Source organism: Diabrotica virgifera, chromosome 8, assembly GCF_917563875.1.
Source record: "Diabrotica virgifera virgifera chromosome 8, PGI_DIABVI_V3a".
Classification (NCBI taxonomy): Eukaryota; Metazoa; Arthropoda; class Insecta; order Coleoptera; family Chrysomelidae; genus Diabrotica; species Diabrotica virgifera.
Window position 1 is genome coordinate 230,616,950 of NC_065450.1, and position 13,378 is coordinate 230,630,327.

At 32.4% G+C, this 13,378-nt stretch overlaps 1 protein-coding gene across 1 annotated transcript in view; it reads left to right on the top strand.

Annotated features, from left to right (window-relative positions):
* The window catches only part of LOC114336668 (uncharacterized), a 97,846-nt gene that overhangs the window by 33,187 nt on the left and 51,281 nt on the right, over positions 1-13,378 (top strand). Inside the window, exons 4-6 of the mRNA XM_028287028.2 lie at positions 3,427-3,737; positions 7,840-7,980; positions 11,195-11,525. Of these exons, the coding sequence (XP_028142829.2) occupies positions 3,427-3,737; positions 7,840-7,980; positions 11,195-11,525 (783 nt within the window). The remainder of the gene's footprint in view (positions 1-3,426; positions 3,738-7,839; positions 7,981-11,194; positions 11,526-13,378) is intronic.

The following is a 13,378-nucleotide window of genomic DNA, read 5'->3' on the forward strand; positions in this document are numbered from 1 at the left end:
GCCTTTTAGTTAGCCCTCGGGGCGCATAAAAAACGTAAGAGGGCCGTATGCGGCCCACAGGCCGCAGGTTGAGTATCGCTGGTTTAGGTGGTCTACCCTGTGGTCTTTTACCTAGTGGGTAATTTCGAGTAGCGGTAGTTTTTGCGCTTTTAACGAGTTTGCTGTCCTCCATTCTCTTTATATGTTTATTCCAATATCTTCGTCTCTGTCAGACCCATCTTCCTATGTCTTGTATTCCACAGTTTTGTATGATGTCTTTACTTCTTATTCTGTCACGTAGATTTTTGTCTTACAAAGTTCTTAGTGTTCTAATTTCAATTGTTCTCATCATTTGTAACGTTCTAGCAAAGAAAATTATTCTTTATAAACTGGATCCAATATGACATTACCAAGAAATCCACCAATAAGTAGGTTAAACAAAGTTTTTTCGTAAGTTTAAAATAATAGTTCAGATATAGTGAAAATAACAGGTAATGATTTAAGCAAAATGTTTTCCACCTACCTCTACCGAAAGTATACCTGTGTGCCTCGTACAAGCATCGTCAAAGCAATATTCGTGCTCAGCGACCTCAAAAACCTCGGGATAACAAGTTTCAACGATTTTCATAATGAATTCCATAAAACCTCAGGAGACGACGTAGACACCGGACACCAGGTACCTCGTACAGCACCATCGATGCAATATTCGTGTCCAGCGACCTCAAAAACCCCGATATAATAAATTTCAACTATTTTCATAGCGAATTTCCATAAAACTCCAGGAGATGACGTAGATACCGGGCACAGGGTACCTCTTACAGCTTCCCGATCCGATAATTCTGTTACGCAATCTAATAAATTCCCGAGTATGAAAATTGAACTCATATCGATAATTATTTTCCGAGTTGTGTATTTATTTTTTGATCACTTTAACATGCACTTTAGAAAATGCATTTTCCGCCTAAAACAATGCAATTTCTATTTGTCCCTCATGTCCAGTGGTCAAGAATTTTCCTGAAGCTCTCCCGAATCGAATTCAAAAGGTTTCATAACGATCCATAAACTTTCTATCAGTTTCTTTGATTGAAAAGAGTGTATGTACTTTGAACACTGAGAAAAGATATGATTTAGATCTCCATCTTTTTGGCAATCTGGACATAAGTTTAAATGTAAAACAATGATTTTAGCTAAAAGTTGTACATTCATTTAAAGCGCATATTTTTAACCCACTTATTAAACGAATTGGTAAATAAATGTTTACCTTGGCTATTCTGTATTTAAGGTCATGTTCATGATTTTGATTGTCAAATAAATAATTAAAGAATACACCATAAAAAAATTATTCGATTGTGTCATTATTGGCCAGATTTCCGTGGATTCATTAGTTGGTATTTTTCCTGTGCTAGTCGTGACTAATTTTGTTTCGAAATTTTATAACTAAAACCAAATAAATATTTACTTTAATAAGCACGATTCATATAATTATTATACTGTTCTTGAATAAGCAGTTGAAAATTATTTCTAAACGAATTTTGTGCAATTGATGTCTATCTTAAATTAGAGATCCTATGACGTCTACACACGCTCTGGCAAAACTATCTGACTGACACGACGCGACGGGGCTGACCACTGTTGTAGCGTATTTACTGATATTTATATAATAAACGATATTTAAGAACTAGACTAAACATACATAATAGCATGCATATAAAAGTGGGTAGGTAAATAAGTCATTTCCTAAATTTGGATATCTGATGCTGGTGCTGAAACTAAAATAATTCACTTCTCTGGCAATCTGATTGATGGGAACAAATTAGTCGAATACACAATTCTTCAGTAATTTTTGATACGTGTTCCAATTCAATTTAAATATCACAGGCCCGGAATAAGAATGACGAAACTGCAAAAAGCCAAATTTCTCAGGAGAGTAAAAAAACGATTTTTAAATATTTAAAATAGGGATTAAATGAGGTATGAGGTTTGATCATCCAGGAGCATCGGTATAGCGCTTATTCTTACAATGATGCAGTGGCGTGCGATGACTTTTTCTAAAGGGGAAGCGATTCAATAAGGGTATAAAAATATTTTCTTAAGGGTCGAGGGTCGAGCCACTTCCCACCTGATAACACTCTGATGCGCTATAGGGGCTCTCTATCAGCAAAGTGCTTATGTGAGACGTCCTGGGTACAAGGAGTCACACATTAAATCCTACCCCGATTAATGCGTGAGGCACTCTATTGCCGCTATTTCTAGTGATTATAGTGACCTATCATTGATCTGTATTGCTTGCTCGGGCCTTAAGTCCTCGCTCCGAGCTTCGTTTGCTAAAGAAGAGATCTATTTATTTTTTTTAATTCCGAGGCATTTTCCACAACCCACAACTTTCAACAATATGACACTTATTTATACTTGAGCTCTATATTCCTATCAACTTCTGATAATAATTTTTAAATGCAGTTTTTTCAATGGACTTGTAAAGTCTGTCTTCGCTTGTTGAATTTCTTGTAAAACTTTTAATGCATTTTAATATGTACTGAAAAACTTCGTTCAACTGATGAACTTGTGACTGGGATAGTTAGTAGTAATTCACACAATTTGGACACTTCACACAGGGACTTGTTTAAACCAGTAGTTATAAAGAAATACCCAGATTTCTGAGTATATCTTTATCACTAATGTCAGTTGTTTCATAAACAACACTTAAGGTGAAACAGTAGCGATCAACAGGTAGCGAAAACGCGTTCCAAGCTTGCGGCTGTAATTTTGAATATTTTTTCGAGATATTTGGCACACGTATTCATAATATAATAAAGAATGGCGGTACAGAGCCCAATTTGAAAAATATATTAATATGTGGAAATTACTCTGCAATTAAATACAATATTATAAAAAAAGGAGCCTGTACCGCCATTAATAAGAACAAAAAATACACTTTCTTCAAATAAACTTTTTTATCCGATGCCTAGATTTTGTGTCATTTTGGAACTACTAATGAAATAAAAAATTTTAGTAGTTGTACACCCTGTACTGATGACGAACATGGTCAGTTGTTAAAGTACCTAACTTTTTTTTTATTCAATAAGCGAATGACTTGAAAGACAAAATGTTAAGAAAACCTGAGGCTATCGTTAGGTTTTAATTTCAGTATTTTATAAGTGCTAGAATAGTCCACAAGGTGATGCGAACTTTGAGAAAAAAACACAGTTTGATTCGTACACTCAGTATACAATGACAGTTTGACTGTTTAGCAACAATATTATTACAGCGATATTGTCAATGAATAAGGCTATAACTTGGTAAAAAAATCACTTAAATCGAACAACAGGTTTAGGAATTTCGAAACTTCAAAAATGACCAAATTTTTAGTGGATCGATTTTTTTGCATCGCAGTGTAGTAAGAACCACATACATACATCATAAGTAATGCAGTTTTACTATTTATTTTAGCGTACAGAGACCAAATGAATCTAGCTACCTCCTTTCTCGATGGTTCGGCAATCTATGGAAACACTTTGGAAGACATCAGTAGACTTCGGACCTACAAAGCTGGTCATGTAAATATTTCTACGTGTTCATCTTGTTTACTCAATCCTTTGTATACTGTGTTTATGAAAGAACATAACAGAATCGGGACAGAGCTAAGTAAAATAAATCCAGAATGGTCAGATGATACACTTTTTTTGGAAAGCAGAAGAATAGTCACCGCCGAGTTACAGCATATTACTTATAATGAGTTTTTGCCGTTAGTTCTAGGAGAGGTGAGTTTTTCCAAAAAAATTGGGTAATACGAGTTAAGTACAATTTATTTATTTATTTTATACATATCTAATCTTATAATATCCTAATGCGACAAGTCACGCAGTGTGTCCGGTCGGTTTCGATAATGTAAACATTGAATGACGTTTAAGAAAAACAGTCAGTCAAATATTTTTATTAAGTAGGTACAGCAAATGCAATGGTTTTAACCTTTATGTAGGTACTTAATATAAATAATATATTTTTTCTACAACCGTGTTAAAAATGCAATTTTTAGCACTCCATACGAGCGTTAAAAATGCTACTTTAAGGCACTAGTGCTTTAAAATATTTTTAAGGCACTGCAGTTCGTATTGACCGTATAGACAATTTTGATGTAATGTCAAAAAAATATAAAAAATGGAATGTCAGTCAAGTTCAAGTAAAAGTTTTTGTAGATATTGTCCTGTAATTGCGTTTGTAGAAAAAATATTGTATGATATGCGTGTTAAAAAATACATTTTTAAGTCACTCATGTGAATTGCAGAACTCGCTATCGCTCATTCTGCAAACTTTCACATGCGTGCCTTATACGTGTACTTTTAACACTTATATCATAAATAACTATTATGTTTACTTTCCACTTAAAAACTATGCGAAATGTACAGTACAATCCGGTATAAGAAAATATTTTTCATTTCAACAACCTTTTCTACTGTTGAGTGTTATTGGTACCTATTTTTAAGTAATGTTTATTTTGTTGTTATTTAATTTAATACAGAAATTATATTTGTGCATCTTAACAAGTCGTGACAGATAATAATCTATTTTAGTGTACTTAAATGTCTACTTTTCTTTCTATTTATGTGCTTATTTTGTACATTTTAAAATCTCCTTGTTTTAATTAACGTGTAAATAACATACCTATAAAATGAGACTATCTAATCTTATAAAATTCTAATGTGACAAGTCAGGCAGTTTGTCCGGTACAGTTTCGATATTATGTAAACATTGAATGACGTTTAACCTTTAACTACGCGCGCATCAAGTTAAAACATAACTACACGCGTGGCGTACTTTATACGCCACAAGAAAATACGCTTAAAAACAGCGGATTTGTTTTTTTTTTCGAAAAAAGACAATTAGTTGTTTGTTATAACCCTTATACGGCATCAGCGAATACTTGGAGTTCAATTTCAGTAAGCCAGTTGGGATTTATAACTGGAATCTGATTCCATGATAAATAAAATTGCTAATTAAATTTTTTGAAATGTGATTTTTTACATGAGAAAAAGTATTGCTTATAAAGAAAAATATATTTTGTGCCATAATGACTAAAAAACAATTAAAAGATGTACTTATATTACAACTTATATTACTATAATCATGGCGTGTATTGTTCATCACCGGAAATAACAAATTTAATAATAAACTGTAAATTACGATCTTCCTAGAACGCCGATTATAACGAAACTAAAACCAATTTTAAAGCACATTCCAGTGATAGGTTAGATAGATAAACAAAGTCAAAAATTAAGTTTTTTAATATATTTGCAGTAGAATTCTTTTATCTGGCGTACAAAAAAAGCCAGGGCGTGTAGTTAAAGTTTAATAAAAGATTCCCGAGTTTCCCGCTACTCTTTTATGTCGTCGGTCCATCTAGTCGATGGTCGTCTTCGGCTTCTTTTATATTTTCGGGGCCTCCATTCCATGATTCATCTTGTCCACTGTCTATCCAGAGTGCCTAAAGACGGCCATCATTATTCCTCTTCATAAGGATGGTGAAAAATCTAATGCCTGCAATTATAGACCTATCGCATTACTACCTGTACTCTCCAAAATTATTGAGAGACTCATAAAAGCCCGACTTATGTCCTTTCTCGTTGATAACAAGATTTTATCACAAAATCAGTTCGGCTTTTTAAATAATAAATGTACCACCGATGCCATGTTTTCTGTACTACATGAGGTTTATCAAGCATTAAACAATAATCTTCACACTACCACTGTTTTTTGTGATTATGCCAAAGCTTTCGATTGTGTAAATCACGACATTTTGATAAAAAAATTAGATTTCTATGGAATTCGAGGTATTTCTTTGAACTGGTTTCAATCTTACTTGGTAATAGGAAACAACTGGTTAGAGCAAATGATACAGACTCTAGTCTGAAAAATGTTGTATGTGGGGTACCACAAGGTTCAGTATTGGTTCCTCTACTGTTCCTTATCTTTATTAACGACATTTAAAAATCGATGGAAAAGTTTTTCTTTTTGCTGACGATACCAGTATCACTTGGAGCAACTCAAATATCGCAACTCTTCATGCTACTATAACGTCTGATCTACTCACAATAAAATCCTGGTCCGATTCTAATTTACTCTACTTTTTAACTTAGATAAAACAGTAGTATTACCTTATAAAGGAACTCTTCAACCCTTACCTCTTCATAACAGCCAGATCAGTATCGTTGACTCTGTAAAGTTTCTTGGTATTTTTTTAGATAGCAACCTTAAATAGTCCCTTAATATCGATGTGTTAAGCAAGAAACTATCCTCAGCTTGCTTTGCAATAAGATCTGTTTCGAAGGAAATGAATTTAGCCTCTTCCAAAATAACATACTTTTCATTGTTCGAGTCCCATCTTCGATATGGTCTGCCTTTTTGGGGTTCTGGTACAGCTGCCCAATCCGATGTTATTTTTACATTACAAAAAAGAGCAATAAGATATCTGTTTGGCCTCAGAAGAACAACACATTGCAGAAGCTACTTCAAAGATCACAGCATTCTAACATTACCTTCTTTATATATTTTAGAAACTGTTTGCTTAATTCATAAACATCTACATGTCTTTCCAGCAAGACCTAGACATGACTATTCCACCAGAAATTCTACCTTTGACATCTATTTACCGATCCCGTCCAGTGAGTTAGTAAAGAAATCTATATTATATTCTGCAAAAAAACTATAGAACCATCTCCCTCTATAACTTAAATCTGCAACATCTTTCCCCAAGTTCCCTAAAATGACAAAAGCCTATTTATTTGAAAGACCATATTATTCAATAGCAGAGTTTCTTAACCACTAACTAAGAAATTACAGTATTCTTATGTATAAGTAGAATCTTAATCTATATTTGAGTGTTATATGCAGCAGCACAACTTATTAAATGACTTATTCAATTTCTTAAAGTATATTACGCAATTTGCAATTTTTTTTTTAATTTTGCAATAGATTGTTTACTGATTTTTATTTCACTTTATTATGTTTTATTTATATTGACGATTTGTATAATTTTGGTAAATTGTATTTGTTATTGTTTTTATTTATGATTCTTGTAAGCTTTTGTCTATAAAATTGTTAAATTTTTCATGACAATAAAGCATATTTCTATTCTATTCTATCTTGTGTTGTAGTTAAGTGTCCTGCCCAGTTCTACTTAAGAGTCGTAGGTCCTTCGATGACGTCTTGAACTCCTGATCCCTGCCTGATTTATTGGTTTGTTATGCGGTCTCGAAGGCTCACGTTCAGCTTTGTACGTTCTATGGCTCGTTGCGTGACTCTGAGTTTATTTGTGGATTTTTGTGCCAGTGTTAAAGTCTCTGCTCTATAAGTTTGTACAGGCAAAACACATTGGTTATAAACTTTTCGCTTGATACACATAGGAATTCAATTTTTTAGAATATGGCTTTGTTTGCCAAATGCTGCCCATTTAAGGCCTATTCGTCTCTGTATTTCATGTGTTTGATTGTCCCTGCTTATTTTGATCTCTTGTCCCAGATATTTGTAAGTGTCTGTTTCTTGTATGGTATTATTGTCAATAGTTATATTTCCACTCATTACGAGATTTGCCATAAGTATAGCTTTTCCAAAGTTCATTTTTAAATCTGCTCTCTTTGACAGAGTTTTAAGCGAATGTATCATAGAAACTATATCCTGTAACTTATCTGCGATTAATACAACGTCATGCGCAAACCTCAGATGATTTAATCTCTCTCTATCTATATTGATGCCCATATTATGCCACTGAGTGTTCTTAAATATTGACTATTGACTCTAGAGCTGCCGTGAACAATTTAGGTGACATATTGATTGAATTAGGAAGATGACATACTTTTGACTTTTCAGGAAACTATGGTACATTCCCAACTAGAGCTGAAAGTCCATGGAAGATTCTCCAATTACTCAAGTAGTAAAAGGATTGGTGTATTCAATGAAGTAGCAATTGCTGCACTACCTGCATTACTTTCTTTGGTACCTCAAACTTTGGTATGTGTTCCTAAAAATATTTATGAATTCTGTAGAATATCAGATCTATATTACGCATAGATTCAAAAGTTATGCATCACTTAAAATTATGCTCATTTTCATAGTTGATTTTTCGTGAACAGATTATCGGATGCCGCTAATTTTTTTTATTATTTTATTTATTATGCACACCACAACATAACGAGAGACGAGATTGTTTAACCTTCCGATGACCAACCTTTTTTTGTTACACGGATGACCAAGGGGAAAAAATGACCCCAGGTCAAAAATGTCAAAAATGACAATTAACAAAAAAATAAAGTTTTTTTTTTATTTTTTTTATTTTTAATTTTTTTTTTTGGCATGAACTTTATGTCATTCAGACAGTCACAACATGAGTATTAGTGTCATGTGTAGTGTGTATGTTGAGTAAGTGTCTTGTTACTTTGCAAAGTCGACGTCATTAGCGTAAAACTACTTGTAATTACACATAATAGACGCTATTTTACTAAACATCAACTTCAGAATATATTTTTTATTCGTAAAATATAGGAAATTTTTTTTATTTCAAAATATGAGGATATCTAGAATGATATTAAAGTCAAATAAAAAAATAATCAGTTAAAAATTAAAAATACTTTTGAATTTATTAAAGAAAAACTAACGCTGGGGTCACAATTTCCCCCGCTTGGTCATCCGAAGGTTAATGGATGCTCTGTGATGTTTTGGGGTGGAATTTCTTTGAGAGTAAGTACGGATTTGGTGTCTACGCTCTTTAAATAGTGAGAGGTACATTGCACAGATTTTCTTTCTTTGAACACTGTTTCTTTTCCACTATATGTAGGTAATAATCTCAATCTTAGTGTATAATAATACACGGCCTCTTCACGTATCGCATGTCCTCAGTTAAAACACATGTTAAAAGGTAAAACCGCCTAGTTTCTTTATTATTAATATCAGATATAATTTAAAAAAATGATCACAAAATATGAAACTACATACAACATAATTTCTATGTATCATTCCCTCCTTTGTACCATTTCCTCCCTACAGGGTGCCTGAATTAGTCAAAGTAGCATGACATTTTAGTTAAACCTGGCAGTTGTCAGAATATTTTTTATTTTATTTATTTTTTATGTTTATATAAATATCAATATTTATATAAATATTTGCCAGAATATTATTATTTAAAATATTTTAAGGAAAAAATAAATAAATTTAGAATACAATTTCACTATACCATGTCCAAATATACAAATGACATAAAATATTTTTATTTACGTCACTGACAAATTTCTAACCTAGAATTACAATTTTCATTTTATTTGTTAATATTGTGAAAGTTCTGTCACGATATATTACTTTTGTTTCAAATTATCTTTATTCGCATCATGGATTGGATAATTGGATATGAGGCCCCTAGAACACAAGGGGTGTCAGTAACAATTTTTAGGAAATTGGGTTAAATACAAAAATGGACTCCCAAACACATAGAAAACATGTTGGCTTCATAACTTTCTACGTAAACTAACAATAAAATGATCAAAAATGACATGTCATTGAAAACAGTTAGTAGTACCTACCTAATTTTTTTAAATTTGTCTAGAACTTTGAACAATGTTTTCTCAACACTTGGCACTTACACTCCTTGTCCTCTAAGGGCCTCATATGTATTTAGAGTATTTTTAATTGCCAACCAATTATACATCTATAAGTATAAGTCATTTTAATGTGGAAATACCCTTCAAAGAATACATAATTTTCAAAGTTCTATGTATAATAATTATGGAGGTACGTTTTGTTCTGTCACTTCCAACTTTAATGTATTAGAGCGAATTCGACAAACTATGACGCACTGAAAAAAGGGTTTGGGATCAACTGTGGTACTTTTGATTCAGTTAAAACACATGTTAAAGAATAAAACCGTCTATTTTCTTTACTTCGAAAGATATCAGCGACAATCAAAAAACAAAATGTTCACAGAACATAAAACTGCAACACGATTAAGATGTATAAGCACACTTGTACCTTGTCCTCCCTACAGGGTGACTCAATCTTAACATAAGAAAAACGTTTTCTTCTCTTCCACCCGGTATAAATACAAAATAAAAGTTTGAATAAACCCTGCCCAACTATGTAAATACTAAAGAAAAATCTAACATAATAAAAAAAATTAGCGAAATCCGTTAATCATCATCATCATCATCTTGTAGTGATGTAACGAATATTCGTATTCGCATTCGCATTCGCGAATATCCGCATCTTTTTGCATATTCGCATTCGCGTTCGCATTCGCAAAATTTGTGCGAATGTTTTACGAATATGAATATCAGAGAAAAAATAATTTGAAAATAACCATTTTTTTTTCAATTTTTGATAAGCTATATTTTACTATATATTTATACAATATTTTTTTCGCTAAAATACTTACTTTTTGAGTTATCTCCGAAAAACCGTCCAAAAACATGTTTTTGTCTGTTAAAAATGAACATATTCACTAGCACATAACTCGAAAAGTATTGACTTTGTAAAAAAACTCTATAGAACAAAAGTTTTTGTAAAATTTTTCCATTTTTTGTAAAATGGAGGGGATGTAGAATTGTAAACTTTTTCTTATACAATAATAGACAATTTCAACTACCTATTCCCAAATTTTCATCCTTCCTTTATTTTTTTTGAGGTTTTCGTAAAATTTTGTGTAACTTGATCGGGCTAAATGTAATAAAGCTTAATATTCAGATTGATTTACACTAAATATCAATTAACGTCTCATTATAAATTTAGAAAACATTTCAAAAATAGAAACAATATAAAAAAAACTGAACATTCGCATTCGCATCCGCATTCGCGAATGTCGTTATTAGATATTCGCATTCCCATTCGTATTCGCGAAAGTTCAAAAAACGACATTCGTTACATCACTATCATCTTGGTGCTACAGCCCTTATAGGGCCTCGACCTTCTCAAGCTTTCTACGCCATTCAGTTATGTCCCTTGCTTGCATTTTCCAGTTGCCGACTCCGATCTTCTCGGCATATTTTGTTACCCCGTCCATCCACCTCAGCTTTGGTCTACCCCGTCTTCTCATTCCCACGGTTTGCGCTGTTAGAATCCTTTTTATCATGTTCGAGGAATCCGTTAATCTGTTCATGAAAAAATCAACTATGGAAATGAGCAAAATTTTAGGTGATGCATAACTTTTGAAACTATGTTTATTATGTTTCCTGATTTATAGGCCAAAGTGACTCCTGGATCATTTGAACAGATGATCGATGCTCTAGTATCTGCTTCATCACAAACATTAAGTGGTCATATATCTGTCCATGTGCGACCAGACTGGAACACTTTCTTGCTATTTTTACATATGGGCAGAGACCATGGCATCGCTTCCTATGCAAAGTATCTAACATTGTGCAACAACTCAGTGTTTAAAAGTTTAAAGACCTTCAATGATCTCGGAAAACTGAGTATAACAGCATCAGATGTGAAGATACTGAAGGAGTTGTATGATGGTGTTGAGGATATAGATCTCATTGTAGGTGCTGTTTTAGAAGAACCATTACCAGGTATGACTTTCTCTAATACTTTTGCTAGAATAAATATTGGTTTTGTAGGATTTTATTATACAGGGTAGCAAAAAATTATGGCAACAATTTTGGTGGGTAAGGGTCTTCTAAGGCGGCCGATATTATAGTGGTAAAAAATACATTGTCAAATCTTCCGTTTCTCTGGAAATCTAATGAAATATCTTATTTTAAATAGAACACCCTGTACATTTTTTTGTGTTTTGAAGTCAAGTCCTAAGAAATACTGATTATTTTTTCATTTTATATTCCCTATGCCTAAATGCCATAATTTCGGAGTTGTTGCTACATTTACCTATTAAAAAAATTATAAACAAATTATAAAAATCAATTTTTTCGGCCCTAGTCGACATTATTTTAGGTTCTTTGAATCATTGGAAATATAAAAGTCTTTTGTAGTTTTTCTCTAAAGTTAATCATTTCCGAGCTATAAACAATTTTATATATTTTATCATTAAAGACTGGATTATATGCAAAATGCATATGCATATATATGCTGCATATTTCTCATGTTTTTCATAAATGCATATGCCTTGCATATTTGGAGATTTAAGAGCATATAAATGCATATTTTGATGGGAATTTACTCTACCCCATTTAAAAATAAGGTATATATTAGTAACATCAACATCCATTAAAATAAAATGTGAAAGTAAATATTTTGCTGTTAAGCTCCTTTGTTGTTGTACCCATAAACATAATGGGCGTTATTTATAGCTGCAGGTATCATTATCCGGATATTTAAGATTTATAGACTTCTCAGAATTTACAAATTACCTAAGTAAATACCGATTATATTTTGAATAACATTACAAATATTACCTGTACTTTCTGCTGGTGTCGGCCAACTATGAATTATTCTGGGAAAACCAACCAAAACGAAATTTTAAGCATTTTAAGGGTAGGATAGATTATTTTATTTTATGAATGGTTAGTCTTAAATCAATCGCCGATTATTCAACTTTTGTGATTGCAAGTTATTGACTATACTGTGTAAAAAAATCATTTTATTATTATTGTGAAAATGCCTAAAGTAGCAAGGGAAAAATCAAGTCTTCTCAGAAGTTGGATTGGAAGTAACAATCATCTAAAAGTTATCGACAGTGAAAGTATGTTTTGCACCATTTGTGATAAAAAGGTAAGTTCTCCACTTCAATAGATTTTTAAACTTATCAAACTTCTTTGCACATCTATGTGTCTGTCTATTCTAAAATGACAAACCGTCCCATTTCTTCAAAAACTGTTTTTTAAAGTTCGCAACGGTTTGGCTTATACAGAGCGAGGTGTTGAGAGTGGCCCACCCTGTATACTACGGTACACTGACTGTACTTTATTGTTTGACGATTTCAATTTCACTTTGAGAAATAAAAAAAAATTGGGGGAGGTTTAAAAAGTTTGATCATTTTAATGTAGGTATCTATTTACGAAAACATCTAAAACATCATTATCATTATATTCCAGATTCCATGTCAAAAGAAATTCCAAGTAGTTCAACACATAAAAACTTCACTTCACCAAACTAAGCTATCAAAAAATGATAATAAACCTCGCCAGCAGATTCTACAGAACAGTTTGCAGATTCAGAATACGTCAGTTGGGCAAGAAACCTTTGCAAAGGATTTATGCCATTTTTTTTTGAACTGCAATATCCCTCTGCACAAGTTAGAACATAAATCGTGTCAAAACTTTTTAAAAACTTATTGCAAGATTAAAGATAAACCAGCTCAAATACCAAGTTCTTCAACTCTTCGGAAAAAATATGTCAGTGCATGTTACAAAGATGTGATGACGAGTATTAAAAATCAGTTAAAAGCCGAATATCTTTGGATTTCCGT